This window comes from Cotesia glomerata, linkage group LG5 (genome assembly GCF_020080835.1).
Source record: "Cotesia glomerata isolate CgM1 linkage group LG5, MPM_Cglom_v2.3, whole genome shotgun sequence".
NCBI classification, from domain to species: domain Eukaryota; kingdom Metazoa; phylum Arthropoda; class Insecta; order Hymenoptera; family Braconidae; genus Cotesia; species Cotesia glomerata.
In genome coordinates, this window is record NC_058162.1 from 22,979,621 (window position 1) to 22,995,983 (window position 16,363).

The following is a 16,363-nucleotide window of genomic DNA, read 5'->3' on the forward strand; positions in this document are numbered from 1 at the left end:
AATTTTTTTTGTTAATAAGAATATCTATAGTTAAAGATTGGTTAAGGAGATTCAAGCGTTTTTAATGGTTATCGAAAACTCCAACTTTAAAATTTGAAATTTTACAAATGTTAAGATAAATGTACTATACATTCACTATTAAAATTATTAGAGAATGTACCGTATAGTTATTGAGAAAAAATGATTAAAAACCGTGTTTTTTGAATCCTTACGTCTCCTTTCCAACTTTGAGCTCTCAAAAACTCATATAAGAAAATTGAATAAGCGTAGAGCCAAATTATGTATTTACGAGTTATTGTCATCATTAATAATATATTATTAAATAATATCCTTAATAAATAATTAAATATTTTTCATTTCATTTCGTATTTATGTATTAAAAACTTTTATGTATTTCACAGTATTAAATTTCTTTGAAATTTTTAATTCTGGATAAAAAAAAATCAAAAAAATTATTTTTCTTTAAATTTTGCCATTTACCCTTTCCTAGCTTTGAATTTCGAGGGTATCGGTGGGACTTGCTTTGGGATCCAACCAACCGCAGTTGTGCAAGTATTGGCCCGGTATCCTTACCACCATATTGAGAAACGTAAAAGAGTGGGAGTAATGTGGAGGGGGTAGGGAAGGTTTGGAAACCAGGCTGTAGATCTCAATCAATTATTCCTTGCGGATTTTTCATACAGTACATACCTGTGCAAAACGTTCAAGCTTTTTACGAAGTCTAAGTGCTACTTTGAATTTTTGTATTTCAAAATTGTTAAGTAGTTTTATTTATTACTTACCAAAATTTACAATGGCTACCCTATCAAGAAATTTGAAGACAGCGATTCACTTTGGTGACGTTAAGGAAGTGAAAAAACTGTTAAAATCGTCAGTGAAAAAACCATTAAGCGACAATCCTCTGATTTGTGGAGGTTATAATTTATTGAAACTTGCAATTGGACTCAGGAAAAAAGATATCGCAAAGTTGTTGATCAAGAAAGGTGCAAGAGTGAATAAAAAACATCGTGATGGTTCGTTTTCTCCCTTACACTTTGCGGTCCGCCAAAGATACTCTGATCTCGTGGAAGAGTTAGTTAAAAAGGGTGCTGAACCAAATGATTTTGCTCATAACAATATCACTCCGTTGTACTTGACCATAGGATTTCTTCCTGATTTTCAAAACCAATTTCCGACTGTGAAAATAATGAAGTGTCTATTAAATTATGGTGCGGATCCAAATCTTAAATTTAAGCGACCCGATCAAAATGGATTTACTTCTTTATATGTATCTTGCCATGTTGAAAGTAATCAACATGTCAAGTTACTTTTGAAGAACAATGTCGACGTTAATGCAAGAAACGGCTCCAATGGTGTCATTCCAATCAGTTTGGCTGTGGTAAGCGACTCAGAAGAATCGGTCAAATTGACCTCGTCACTTTTAGAGTACGGTGCCAAACCGAACTTCATAATAAGTACTGGATTCATTGAAAGTTCAATTGATGATGGACCAATAAAGGAGAGGATCAAGTCTTTTGGTAATCCAACACCATTGCATGCTACAATAGCCAACCAAGATGTTGAAAAAGTTGAGCTATTGATCAACTACGGAGCTGACATTAATTATAGGACTGAATCATTTAAGAGGACTCCATTGATGTTGGCTATTGAAGAGTACAATCCTGCAATAGTTGAACTGCTACTCAGGAAAGGTGCTAGAGTTGATGTCTCCGATGAAGCCGGTATGTCACCATTGCATTACATCATAAGCAATCCAAAGAACTCCAATAGTCCATTTAGTCTCGACATGCTGGAAGAGTTTGAAGTTGAAAAATTGAAGATACTTGAACTTCTGATAAGATTTGGGGTGAATCTTGATCAGACATCATTTCTGACGCTCGCTGCTGCTCACGGACATCGAAAAATTATTGAACGTGTTCTACTTCGTGATGTAGATCTTCGGCGAGTTGATTATACCATCTTACAAGCAGCTAAATTAAATTTAAGCTTGCTTTCAGAAGATCAAATTAGTGATCAGCGATTCATGGAGAGAATTTTTGATGTTTTTAAAAAAACAGAACTTTGTTTAATACGCGCCATCCTCCGAAGACATTACACTTGTGGACCAGTGGAAGGTGACATCTTGTCAAGGGTTCGCTCGACACCAGTTAATGACTTTTGGAATCATAAGAATTACATCGCTTCTGTTCAAGCTGTTGAATTTCGTATATTACAACGTCTTCAAAAAATGAAAGAAGATAAAATAGGTGATAGTAATATTACAGTTTGGCATTTGTTAATTTCTTCTCAGGATCGATTAACCAACCATGTCTCCCATCAAGACGTGAGAAGCGTTAATATTGATCAATATCGTGATCAATATCATCCATACATCAATAAAATAAAAAATCGATTCAACGCTGCTCTGGAGAGAAGAAGATTACTGGACACGTCTAGAGAAATTCTTTTTAACGTGTTCCAAAATTTGCCAATTGAGTGTTGTGATAAAGTTTTAACTTACCTTCATCATGAACATTTAAGTGTAATAAACAGTCAGTTTAATTACATTATTGATAATAATAATTAGAAAAATTCTCATGGTTTAGGCCTACTGGGGACCCACCATGTAAAATAATGGGAACGCATTCCTCCACACAGTACCTCATGGGTGATGCGGAAAGCTGTGTATATAATCGAATTAAATATTAAACCAAAAATTTCTGAAAACAGAATCTACAGTTTAAAATTTTATTTCAGTTATATTTTTAAAAATTGACTGGAATTCAACTTTCAGTAGTCTAACTATATAACATGATAAAAATTGAAAATCAAAATATTTTCAACAACGAATGTAATAGCAAATTTCATAAAATGATACTATCCTGACGAGATAATTTTAGGTATCAATAAACATTCGGGTATTAAAATTAAGGCTTACTTGAAGAGCAATCAGATAAAGATATCAGAAGTCCTATAAAATATCACATTCAAAACACTGTCAAAAATTTCTATTGTAATTTTACAAGATATGTATTGGAAGCTAATAGGCAAAACATTTATTTAAAATTACAATCGGGTAGTAATATTACAAAACATATATAGCTCTGTGAGGTTACTAATTTTACGAAACGATTTTGTAATTTTACAAATATTTTTAGATTAGCTAAGTTTGTAAAATTATAATACTTTCCTTGAATTTCGTTTTAACTGAAATAATAAAAAAGAAAGATTTGATTTAATATTTGTTGTCATTTTATTTTTATCAAGCGCTGACTATAGGTTTTGAATCTCACGTAGACCTATTTATAATAACTTAGATGATATAAAGTGAAAATAATATTTACCCTAACTAAAAATCGAACGCGAGCCGCGCGCTTGCCAGACCGATACCTAACGCCCTACGCCGTACAACCGATAGGTGGTTCAACATCTTATTATTTTTATAAGATAATCCTATGTGGTGATTGAGCATTACGGCTTATTATTTATTATTTAAATTATTTGTGTTATTTGATCCTGTTTATTGATGGAAAATAACTAACTTTCACATTATTTATAATTCATTGAATATTATAAAAATTAAAGTCTAACATATACTCATTAAAATATATTGATTTCGAAATGATCGTTTGAGCGTAATATTAAAATTTATAAAAGATAAATGATGCCTCGAATTTATTATTGCAAATAAACAACCATAGGGGTCATTCCACCAAATAAGAACATTTTCACGGGGCGACCCTCGCAGATTATGTTTAAAATTTATGGAGGTGTTCTCTATAATAAGAAATAAATTCCCTACAAGTTTCAGCCCTTAACATGCAGCGGTTCTGGACTTATGATTTTTTGAAATTTTGAAAAAAAATTTTTTTTAACTTTTTTATTAATTTTTCTGAAGAAGAAAGCTTTTTTATTAAAATCCACGAAAAATCTTATCTTGTGGGAAAAATGCTCAGCTTTTGAATGAAAATATCCATTTTATTATAAACACATCAGAAGACCCTTTGAAATCCAATTAAAGTGGAAAAATTGATTTTTCTCGGTGTGCGGTGCAAGGTACATCCAATTTGACTTTTTTTTCTGAAAAATCAGAGTTTTTTACACAAAATATATGGTTTTCACGATGTGCATATTTTTTGTTCAATCGCAATTAAATTAAACGTAAAATCTTTATAATTAAAATACTTTTATTTTTGAACTTTTTTCAGATATTGATACAGTTTTAATAAGAGCATCTCCAATTTTATCATTTATCGGTAAAAGTGTGCAATGTCTGTGTACCCTTTACCGTTTTTGATAAAGAATATCGTACGTCTAACACATTTTTTTTGTCTAAATAATCATCATTCGTTATGAAAGTGAAATCAACGCCTGTAAAATTCTTGATTGCCCAGGAATTCAAATCTTGTGGTGCCAGTATATGTTTTTTATTTTCCATTTGTAATGAAGCTCTAGCAGCATGTCGTTTTACTGGACCTACAAGCCCATCGCATGGTCCTTTGCCATGGGCAGTCGCAAAAAATGCCACTCAACGATGATTCGAAAGTCAGCATAATATTAACATAAATTAGTAAATGTTTTTTTATTTTTAAATTGCTGAGGTGCTCCATCTGAGAAGTAAAAAATCCTTTCAATAACAGTAAATTTTTCTCTTAAAAAAGAAATCAATTGTTCTTGAAATAAATAAATCAAAACTGTGTCATGTTTAAAGGCAATCTGAGATACCAACTAAGCCTAAATGCTTAATAGTATCATTTTCGTTTTAGTAAACCACCATTTGAAGTATAGTAGCTTGGTCATTATTCCAATGATAGCCTTGAGCAGCTTCCTGCACAACAAACGCAATTTTCTACCAAGTTAAAAACTACCACTAATTCACCACTCTTCAAATTTAATTTCGCATTAGGGAAAAACCGACTTTGTATTTTTACTATAAAGTCATGTTTTAAAAGTTTCTCAAGTTGCGTCGCTAAGGTATCAATAAAGTCATCGGAATCCGAAATAACGTTTACAATGGTACATCGATCGGTTGATGTCCACATTTTAAATTCGATTTCATTTACATCAAATTTTTTAAACGATGGATGAAAGTAATTAATGATTTCTTCATTGTTTGGACATCTATTACAACTTCTGAAGAAGCACGATTCCGTTGGATTGTTACAAATCAATTTATTCAATAAATTTTTATAAATTGATTAAGTTTCCATAAACCAATCAGTATTTCTCGCAAATTTTGGAAAATTACATCCTAAATAAGAAAATGGAATCGTAGTTGTGAGCGCCATCTGCATTGTATAGACTCCATTTTTTAACGAGCAGTTTGAAATTTTAAATATTTAACAGAAAATTATTTTACTATCCCGAATAATCGTATAACGCTTAGCCGATATAACGTTTAATTTAATTGTGATTGAACAAAAAATATGCACACCGTGAAAACCATATACATCACAAATAATGTTTGCAAAATTAAAAAGCTTTTTCTTGAAAAATTGACCGACGGTTTTGTAATATTACAATGCGTGTTAGGTTTATACAATAAGATTGTAAAATTACAATACATCTTAGTAGATTTCCTGACAGGTGTTGGAAAATTACATAAATTGTATTTTATTTCGCATTGCTATACACTGATTTGTAATTTTACATATAATTTTTTTTGTAATATGATTGTAATTTTACAAAAATTTTTAACAGTGAAGTTATTCAAGAAAGAAAGTCACATGTAGAAAATTTTAATTTGCTAATTTAATTAATAAAAAATCAAAAATGATTGGAAGTTGGCGAATTTATGGAAATAAAGTTAGCAAACACCTGATAATTTTTAGAATTCTTCTTATTAAAAAATTTATAACAAAAAAATTTTTTTTTAATTCCACATATAGAGAATTTAAAAAACAATGCATGAAATTTTTTACAATATTTTTTTAGTTCTAATTTAATTAATGAAAAAAATATAAAAAATTGTTAAATGTCTGCTAACTTTGCTATCATGGCTAATTTTAGTATCATTAGTTTTTCAAGTAGTTCTTTTCACTTGCACTTAGTCTATTTATTAGAATATGTCTATTATTTGAATATTTTTTTTTTTTTCAAATTGTTCTTCTTTACGACGGATTTATGATAAAAATGATAAAAAGTACGAACATTTAATATTTTAGTAATTTTTTTTCATTTAAAGTTCAAAGATTTTTAAATTATAACATTATGAATTTTTTTTTTTAGTTATTTTATTTTTATTGCTCTTTAAGAAAAAAAAAAATGTTTCAATTACGGGAAAAAATAGCACCGTTGCCATTTCATTAAAAACCACCTAAAATCGTAAATTTTTCAAATTCGAATGAAAAAAAATCATCAAAATATTCAATTTTTCCTATTTTTTATCACTTTTATCATAAATCCGCCGTGAAGAAGAATTTGAAAAAAAAAAAACAAAAAGATCAATTTCTCGATTTTTTACATTCAATACTAGGTGGAGTCCTACTTCTGCATGGTTACCATTATTTTTCATGAGTAAGTACCTTTAGTTTTAAAAGGTTAAAAATGACAATCTCAAAATTCTCTACGGAATACTTTTTCAATTTTTTAATTTCAAATTTTGAAGGTCTATTAAGATCTAAAAAATCTTCAAATTTCATCAGTCATCTTTGAATTCGGCTAATTACTTTCCAAGATATTTAAAATCCGTACATCCTTACATTCAATCTATAAATGTGTCTTCATTTTAAAATCTAAACTAAGCAAGAAAAAATTGAATTAATATTTTTTTATGAGCAAGTATCTATATTTTGAAAAGGTTAAAAATTACAAACTCAAAATTCTATACAGAATACTTTTTCAATTTTTCGAAATAATTACTTGTTTGTTTAATTTCAAATTTTTTGGGTCTTTTAAGATCTAAAAAATCTTCAAATTTCATCAGTCGTCTTCGAATTCAACTATATAATTACTTTCCGAGATATTTAAAATCCGTACATCTTAGCATTCAAACGATAACTGTGTCTTCATTTTATAATTTAAATTAAGCGAGCAAAAAATTGAATAATTATTATTTATTATGAGTAAGTACCTTTATGTTTAAAAGGTTAAAAATTCAAAATTAAAAATTCTGTATGGAATACTTTTTCAATTTTTCAAAAGAACTACTTGTCTGTTTGATTTCAAATTTAGAGTGTCGTCCGCAAAGATCTATAAAAAATTCCAAGTATCAAAAATTATCTTTTATTCCAGTTAATTTCTTCCAAAGATAATAGATAATCCGTACATCCGTACATCTTCATTCTCGATCCAAAACAACAGGTAAAAAGCTCTATAAATTGAAAATTAACAAAAACCAATAACAATTTGACAAAGTTTAAATCGAATCAATTGTTTCGTTCTATTTATTTTCCAGCAAAAGGGGACGTCTCTGTTTAGGTTGGCTATGCTCACTAAAAAGATACACAAGGTATACGATAGCTCAGGCTTAGCCAACAGAGAGAGAGGGAGCTCCCGGGGTAGTTTCAGCTCCCAAGGGTGATCTTTCCAGTAAAGTTCCACAACTAAGGCAAAGCTCCGTTAACGATAACGATGAAAACTGTCCACGAGTATCTTTAGAAGCATCTCCAAATGTATACTTTGATTTCAGTGGTTCCTGTCGATGAAGGTGTCTTCTTCGAAAACAACTGGACCCATCCTCCAATGAGTTATCAAGATTAATGTATCAATCCGAGTGAAGACCCGGCTCGGAACTCAAACTTAGAAGATTTTGCCAGATATATTTAACTGGTAATAATTCACCCACATCAATCACACCGCGATAGCAGGGGGCGGAGTTTCCCAGTAACAAGTTCAGAAGTACTACTTGTAGTAAGTTTTCTTGCCTCAAAGACGAATGGTCATGGGTTGGAAGTTTGTACAGAGTTTAATGTTTTCAGCATGATCAGCTAGTCGACACGCGATCTCGCTGTTACGTTTCGCCAACTACTGTTCTACACCGGTCGTATAATATACATCAACCTTTCTAGTCTCTACTCTAGAGTGTTTCAATCAATATTTATTTATTCGTGTTAAATTATTTTTTACATGCTGTTCTGATAATTGAAACAGAGATAAAAAATTCGAGAAGAATCTTTTACTGAAAAAAATAATTTTTAATTATTTAATTTATGCAAAGTGTATATAGGTCATTCCATAAGAACCGAATTTAAAAAATCAAATTGTTTCATTTAGAATTTTTGACACCTTTTTGTATCGATACACTGAAAAAAATTTAACTTAACTTTAAATTAAATCGAAAAAAAAATTCTTGAAAAAAGAAAAAAATTTTGAAGAGTTTTATTGTACTAAGGAGGTTCGAGCGAATCGAATGTAAAAAATAATTTCCATTTTTGAGCTTTAAATTTAAGTATACGTATAAATAAATACGTCATTTATCTAATCCCAAAATTTAAAAAAGATTCATCGTTTAGTTACTTAGATATTACATTTTAAAAATCACATATTTTATCTCCTTATACACGGGCTCTTATGGCGGACAAATTTTTGTCGAGACTTTAATTATTTTTTTCAATATTAACCTCTCAACTTTAACGGATAAAAAACTATGCATAAAAAACTTGGATTATTGCAAAATATAAAAACAATTTAATAATAATACATTACCGATATAATTTTTGAAATATTTAAAGTCAAATTTTATGTTTGTAACTCGTTTATCGTCAGCCATTTATTCGAATAAAAATTTGACAACATCGCATCAACAATTGAGAAAAAAAAAGGATAGAAATATAGTTACAGAGAGAGAAATGTTTAACTAACACACACAATCAAGCGCGCTATTGCCAAATCTGTTTATTTATTCCGGCAAGTAATAAATACGAAAGTCATTTTATTACTTTACTTTATTAAATAAGTAAAAATCATCAATTATTATATTGTTTAAATTATTTTAAATTAAAATAAAGAATTTTGACGAATATTGGGAAAACTAAAATTAAAAAAAAATTTTAACACTATTTGGACTCATTAGTTACGCTAGAATTTCCTTAAATCAAGTCGAAAAATTAGTCTAAAATTTTACTTCTCAAATCAAGAAAATTAATTTCTTCAAAATTATTTACTTGTTTTAAGTCAAAATTTTTTCTGTGTAGAAATACGCTTACCTGTAAATTTTCAACCCTTAATTTTAAAAAGCTTTCAAAATATGAATTTTTTTAAATTGTAAAAAAGTAGTAGTATGTCAAAGTTATAAAGAATTCATAACTCGTGATCAAATCATCATAATTCCACGGGTATGGAGTAATTTTTTTCGTCTTAAAATGTAGTTTTTTTTTTTTTTTTAATAAATAAAAAATTGAATTTTAATTTTTTCAATTTTTTTTTCGAATTTTAAAATTAAATTTTGAATTTTTTTAAAAAGCGACACTTGATTTTTTTTTTTTTAAATGTATGTTATACTAGACTCTAAAACAAATTTTTTAAGCTATTATTCAAGATTGGACTCGATTATCTTCGATTTTTTAACCCACTTTTTAAAAATTTTTTTTCCGAAAATCCGCATTTATTAATAACTTATAAAAAAAACTCAGAAAAATGTTAGCTTTAAAATTATAAATAATACCAATCTATTGTTCAAATCATCCGCAAAGTACTCAAATTCGTAGTAATTCGTAATAAGTTAAGTTACTAGATCAGATTGTTAAATAATTATTATTTTTCAAGTTTTAAAATTTAAAATTTCAATATTGATAAAATATTATGTAATTTAAATTTACTCTAATTATATATATTTTTATATTTGTAAATTATTATAGATCGGATTTATTTTATTTTTAGAAAATTTTCCTTATTCTTAATTAAAAAAAAAAGTGAAAAATTTTCTTCATCGTAAAAAACTTTTAACTAAAGTGTAAAATAACCGTTTATATGCGCTCAATAAATATAACCAATAGTTTAGCTTCAAGAAAAGTTTAGTTTAAAAAATAAATATAAATCTTTTTATATTCATTTGGAAAAACAAAACTATAAAATTTAATAACAGTTAAATTATTAAATAATTAAATTATAAAAAAAAAATTATCAGTGTGAATTTAAAAAAAATTTTTTTTATCAAAATGAATTAAAAAAATTTTCATATGTCTGCTGATTTTAGTATCAAGCAAAAAATAAGACAAAATTAAGGAATATAAATGATTAATATATAAAAAAAACTTTCCGCATTGTAAGTAATTAAAATATCTGCATACAAATATATATTATATTCAAACAATCTCATAAAAAATTTCAAAATTATAGTTCTCAAGTAAAATGACGATGAATTCAAGACTGGGGAAGTTTGCGTGGTTGAGTGAACACAACCATTCATTTTGATATGCATGGATACGGAGGTAGAACTAGAGCCAGAGGTAAAGGTAAAGGTAAGCTTTTGCTAGATGGAAACAACCAAAACAGCGCCCGAGTTTGGAGGTAACTATAGAAGGCGGTATGCCAAAATTTATTACCTGATACAAAGTTCCGCTTACCGGGACGTGAACTCGGTACGAGCAGTCCGCACGCAAATTAGATTCTACGGGACCTGAAATTATTGATTATTATTACGATTAATGTTATTTACTTACTAGTTACATTTTTTCGCTAATATTTTATGCTGCTGATTAATTGGATTTGGTTGGAGTCAAATTAAACCTAAAGCTAAAAGTAATTGTAACAATATGGGTTGTGTTGCTTCCTCTCTCAAAGTCGAGATAATTAGAGCAGCCCTTATAACGCACAAATCGTGGAAATACCTTCATTGTTTCTCACAAGGAAGTTCTGTGGTAGTTCTGTTCTAGAATACTAGAAGATGATTGTGCTTTTACATTTTACATCTGTTTTAATGTATAGAAATTTCTTGAACAAAGTAAAATCATTTTTAAAAACTTTATTGTCTTTATTTAAGTTGGAAAATTCTTGAAGTAATTAAAGTTTTCGTTATTCAAGAATTTTTTTTCTTGATTCAAAAGAATGAAACTCTTAAAAATCATTTTCTTAATTCAAGAATTTTTTTTTAATCAAATTTATTTTTTTTTACTCTTATTAAATAAAATGATTCTACATGTTAATCTCCTATAAGAAATAATATTAAAAAGGATTTAAAATTATTCAAAACAATTAAAAATCACACGGAAAAAAGGAAAAATTACATTATAAATAGTAATAAGTATCGCTTCAAATTTAAAACTAGAAAAATTGCAGTGCGAAATAACATTTTTAAAATTCAAACTTTAAATGTTAATTTTCATAGCTTTAAGGACGTTTATGCGGTACGCTAAAGTCAAATGAGTACTAACTTTTTATGAAATTTATTGGGGTCTTAAGAAAAATTTTAAACTATATCAGTAATCTTATAATAATTTATAATTTTTTTTTATTTACCTGAAATATTTTTTAGGCATCTATTTTAAAAAATCAGTAAATATAAATTAGTCCTTAATTTGACGTCCATCTTTATTGTTTATTAAATTTGACAAATCTGTCATTTCTAACCATGAAATCAGCTGTATTCAGGTGGTTGTTTTCAGTACGGTCAAAAATCAACTTAAATAATTTTAATTATACCAAGTAAAATAATAAATAATTAAATTAAACGTTAATAATATAAATATTATAATTTTAAAATTTAAGAAATGCTGATCTGCCATAAGGTTGTATATTAAAAATCTAATTCTTAATCGTTAATAACTTTTTTAAATAATCAATAACGAATTTTCAATTTTTGAGGGAAGATCACAATATGATTAAACTTATCAAAATTAAAAAATATAAATTTATATCTACTATTATAGTCCGGTCAATTTAGACCAAAAAATAAGAGTGAAGTTACATAAAGTCCCAACAAGCTGAATTTCAGTGAAATTGTTCAAAATATAATTATAAACAATGTCTAGAAGTTCCCCATCATTCCCCTGTAAGGAAAAAATTTAATTCAAGGTCAAAGGTCAAAAAAATGAGTTTTTCGTGATTTTCAGCAAAACGGTAAGTTTTATCATAAAAGTACCTCAGACAAAAATTATAGATCATAAAATTATCTATAAAAAATGTATCAATACTTTTTTTCTTACGAGCCACCGTTTCTGAGATATAATGATTCAAAAAGTTATAAAAGTTGTTATCGTCATAATATGCATGAGTACGCCACGTATATACATCTAGAGTTGTAATATTTTATATAATATATATATATATATATAAAAATCTCAGCATCAATCAGATATATATTCATCAAAAAGTTTATTTACTTTAGTAAAGTGTAAAGATCATGTACTATTTTTACACGCAATAACTGGCTGTGATACGACATCTGCATTTTACAGGAGGGGTAAAACAGCAGTTTTCAAAATGTTTGAAAAACAAGATTTAACTCAATGTGCTGAAGTTTTTAAAAAGAGTAATTCAACTCAACAAGAAGTTATTACCAACGGCATCCGCTTTCTTCTTTCTATGTACGGAGCTCCTAAAAAAACTACCTGTTCAGATAAGCATCGATATGCATGTTTCGTTAAAAATACTAAAAATAAAAAACAAGTTCAATTAGCTTGTCTTCTTCCAACCTCAGTTGCTGCTCACCAACATCTTTTTCGAGTATATTACCAAGTTCAAGTGTGGCTTGGTTATCAGCTAGACCCTACAGACTGGGGTTGGAAGTTGGTCAACAATATATTAGAGCCAGTTCAAACTTTACTTCCACCTGCGCCGGAAAAACTGCTGAACACTATTTTTTGCAACTGCAAAAAGGGATGCAGTGCTAAATGTGGTTGCAAAAAAGTCGGACTGTCTTGTTCTTTGGCATGCACAAATTGTCAAGACCGGTCGTGCTCTAATATTGAATCACAAACAATGGAGGATTCGTTTGACTCCGACGAAGTATCATGCGATACATCGCTATTGACGCAATTTACTTGCATCCAAAATGAAGATGAAGAAGAAGCAGGAGAAGGAGAACAAGAATTTGAAACTTACGAATAAGACGAATAAACTTCAACACTTTTTTTTCATTTACATCGCTTTTATCTTTCCCAATCTTTGAAAATTTCCGTTATTTTGCAATAGTTTTATATTAAACAGGATCACAACTGACCCGTGGAGTAGGCCTACTGGGGAAACCACGTTAAAAAAAACGCGCTAAGTACACTACCTCATAGGTGGCGTGGAAACGCGTGCATATTATGACGATAACAACTTTTATAACTTTTTGAATCGTTATATCTCAGAAACGGTGGCTCGTAAGAAAAAAAGTATTGATACATTTTTTATAGATAATTTTATGATCTACAATTTTTGTCTGAGGTACTTTTATGATAAAACTTACTGTTTTGCTGAAAATCGCGAAAAACTCATTTTTTTTACCTTTGACCTTGAATTAAATTTTTTCCTTACAGGGGAATGATGGGGAACTTCTAGACATTGTTTATAATTATGTTTTGAACAACTTCACAGAAATTCAGCTTGTTGGGACTTTATGTAACTTCGAATGTCTAAATTGACCGGACTATTAAGTCTTACGCATGAACGTCCTTAAATGTACACTGAAAAAAAAAAATTCTTGACTGGAGTATAAATTTTTTTGGCTCAAGAAAATATTAAGGAAGATTGAATTTGATTTCTTGAATGAAGTCAAAGTTTCTTGAGCCAAGAAAATTTCTTCTTGCTCCAAAATAACTTTTGTTTTCCTTAAAATTTTCTTGGCGCAAGAAGTTTGTTTTTTCTGTGTATTATCTACATTTGACAAAGTAATTCTTACCAAATCCGTAAAAATTACTATCTGAAACTGTAATTTTTCCAGTTTTTTATATGAAGCACCACGTTAAATTATATAATATAATTTTTTTTCTTCTTTTTTTTCCGTACAAATCCTTTTTAATACTTTTGAATCCTTACGGTTAATAAGGGCAGCGTAGCCGATGAATGTGTGTCATTGCCAAGACAAAATGCCTTACCCCCACAAATTTTCTTTCTTCTTCTTCTTCTTCTTCTTCTATTGTCTTTCTCTCTATCTTAGTAGCTAATAACTATAAAATCTTACAATTGTTTAAATTAGCTATTTATATTCACACTAATATTAAATATATAAGTACAAAGGTATATAATATTTCAGAAAGTAATTTACAATTGAAAATTTTTTTCGCCTTCTTTTTACTACTACTTTTACTAATACACTCTTGTTAACCCACAAAACTTGATAAAAGATAGAGAAATTTCATAAGGAATAATTCTATTACCTTTAATCAAAACTTTTTTTTTCAAAGTCCGCCATTTTGTTATTTACCCTTGAAATTTAACTTCAGTAGTTCCAACCAGAATGACATGTCTATAGATTAAGAATAATCAAGAATATTTGATTTCAGATAACATCAAGAGCCAAAATCATCCGGGCCACCCACGTGCATTTTTTTTAAGGTTCCAACTTCGAGTGACAATAATAATAGTAATAAACTATTAAATTTTTTCAAATAAATTTTTTTTTATATTTTCAATATGTAAATAAAAACACTCTAAATATTCAAGATAATTCATTTTTATTTTCCTATAAAAAACCACCCTCCAAAGAAGTCATGAAAATAGGCATAAGTTACCAGACTACTACCTTAATGACTGATTTGATCTATTAAAAAACGAAAAAAAACATCAAAATATAAAAAAAATGTTTCCATAAAACAATAAAAAAAATTTCCGTAGACCGTAAACACAAAAAATCAAGAAAAATTCTATTGTTTTAATTATTTTTTTTTTTTAATATTATTTTAATGAAGAAGAATAAAAATAATAATACAATAAAATAAAAAAAAAAAAATTTTTTATTATTGATAGAGAAAAAAATTATTTTTTATATTTTTTTACATTAAATTTTAAAATTCGAAAAATTTTTCAGAATTCAAATAAAAATTAAATTTATTACAAAATTTTGTATTCCTAATCTTAGTGAAATTATAATTATAATTACATATAAAGCATAATCTTCTTTACTCAGGAATTAAGATTAGTATTTGTATTTAATTATAATATTCCAGCGATGAGAGCTTTTCTAGAGGGTTAATTAAATAATTAATAAAACTGATAGGTGAGTAGAAGTGTAGTTAGAGAGAATTATTAAACCGACTCCTTGGTAGACGATAGTTAAGGTTATTACATTTTTTGAGGTCAAGGGTCAGAGCAATGACAATGAGTGTTATTAAGATAAGACACTGGTTATTATTAAACTACAGTCTAGTTGATAGAGTCCTTAGGGGGTTAAAAGGACGCAAGCGTTAAGATGTCAAGCGTTATCTTTTAAATAGAATATACCAGACTGACAATTACTGTTGTTTCAGCTTTAATAACTTCTGGCTCAAATATTTCCCAGGCAATAGCTATTGTTCCCGATAAAACCTTACCTTTGTATGCTTCCAGGTAATTACCTCTAGAAAAGTTTCTTTAAGAAGATTCTCCACGTCGAACAAAAAAATTAATCGTAAATATTAATTTCAAATTTCGGTATTCATTTTCATGTTATTTAAAATTACAATTATTTTTATTTATAATTTATAAGGCAGCTTGAAACTCCCAAATTGACGTTCTGTTATATTGTACGAGGAAATTTTTGTAACAGAGTGACAAGTCTTATTATTGTACCGAGCACAATGAAGACTTCGAGATCAGATGACGCTTCGCCACAAAAGCTGGTGTGCCATCCCAAGCGGTGATGGCTCTTTTCTGCTAGATGTCTTTTATACAGTCTATGCAGCCTGACAATCTAAGTAATTGCTTTCCATTGCAACTTGTAGGTTATTACGTGGTACATTATTATTTTTTTACTACTTGAGAAAAAATACCACTATCAAATGATAAATAATAATTTGAAAAAAGTAAAAAATAAGGTTTGAGAAAAACTTAACTAAAGAGTAAAAAATAATTGTTAATGAATTTTAAATATAAGAAAAGAGTGATTAACAAAAAAATTTCTTTTATTGTAAAAAAGGCGTGAGTCGACTCAATATTCTCTTCTTTTCCTGTAAAATTGAATAAGTCTTATCAACTCTTAATAACTCTTTGGGAAAGTCCCAAATTGCAGGAAAAATTTGACTTTTCAAAAGTTTTTTCAGAAAATTATTTCCACAAGCGCTCCTACAAAAAGTTTTAAAAGTAACTGAATCGTTTATTTGAGAAATCCCATAAGTCAAAAATACTAAATTTTTCAGGAGAAGCAAAAAACATTTTTCTCGGTTAAGTTTGCATTAACATCATGAACCAATGATGAATAATATTAATGTCAGAATCCTTAAAAAATATTCGAGCATGAAAAAATTTAATTGTTAATTAATACTATTTGTAATAATGATTTGAAGTTGATTGACATATGGGGTTTCTCAAATAAACGAAAAAAATA

The 16,363-nt window shown here is 28.3% G+C and overlaps 1 protein-coding gene across 1 annotated transcript; it reads left to right on the top strand.

Moving 5' to 3' along the window:
- Nucleotides 1–793: 793 nt before the first annotated feature.
- LOC123266142 (ankyrin-3-like) lies at nt 794–2,566 on the top strand. Its single transcript, XM_044730171.1, has one exon. The coding sequence runs from the start codon at nt 794–796 to the stop codon at nt 2,564–2,566; it is 1,773 nt and encodes a 590-aa protein (XP_044586106.1).
- Nucleotides 2,567–16,363: the final 13,797 nt, after the last annotated feature.

Excerpts from the sequence above, each read along its gene's own strand:
- LOC123266142 (XM_044730171.1), top strand. The coding sequence starts at position 794 with ATGGCTACCCTATCAAGAAATTTGAAGACAGCGATTCACTTTGGTGAC.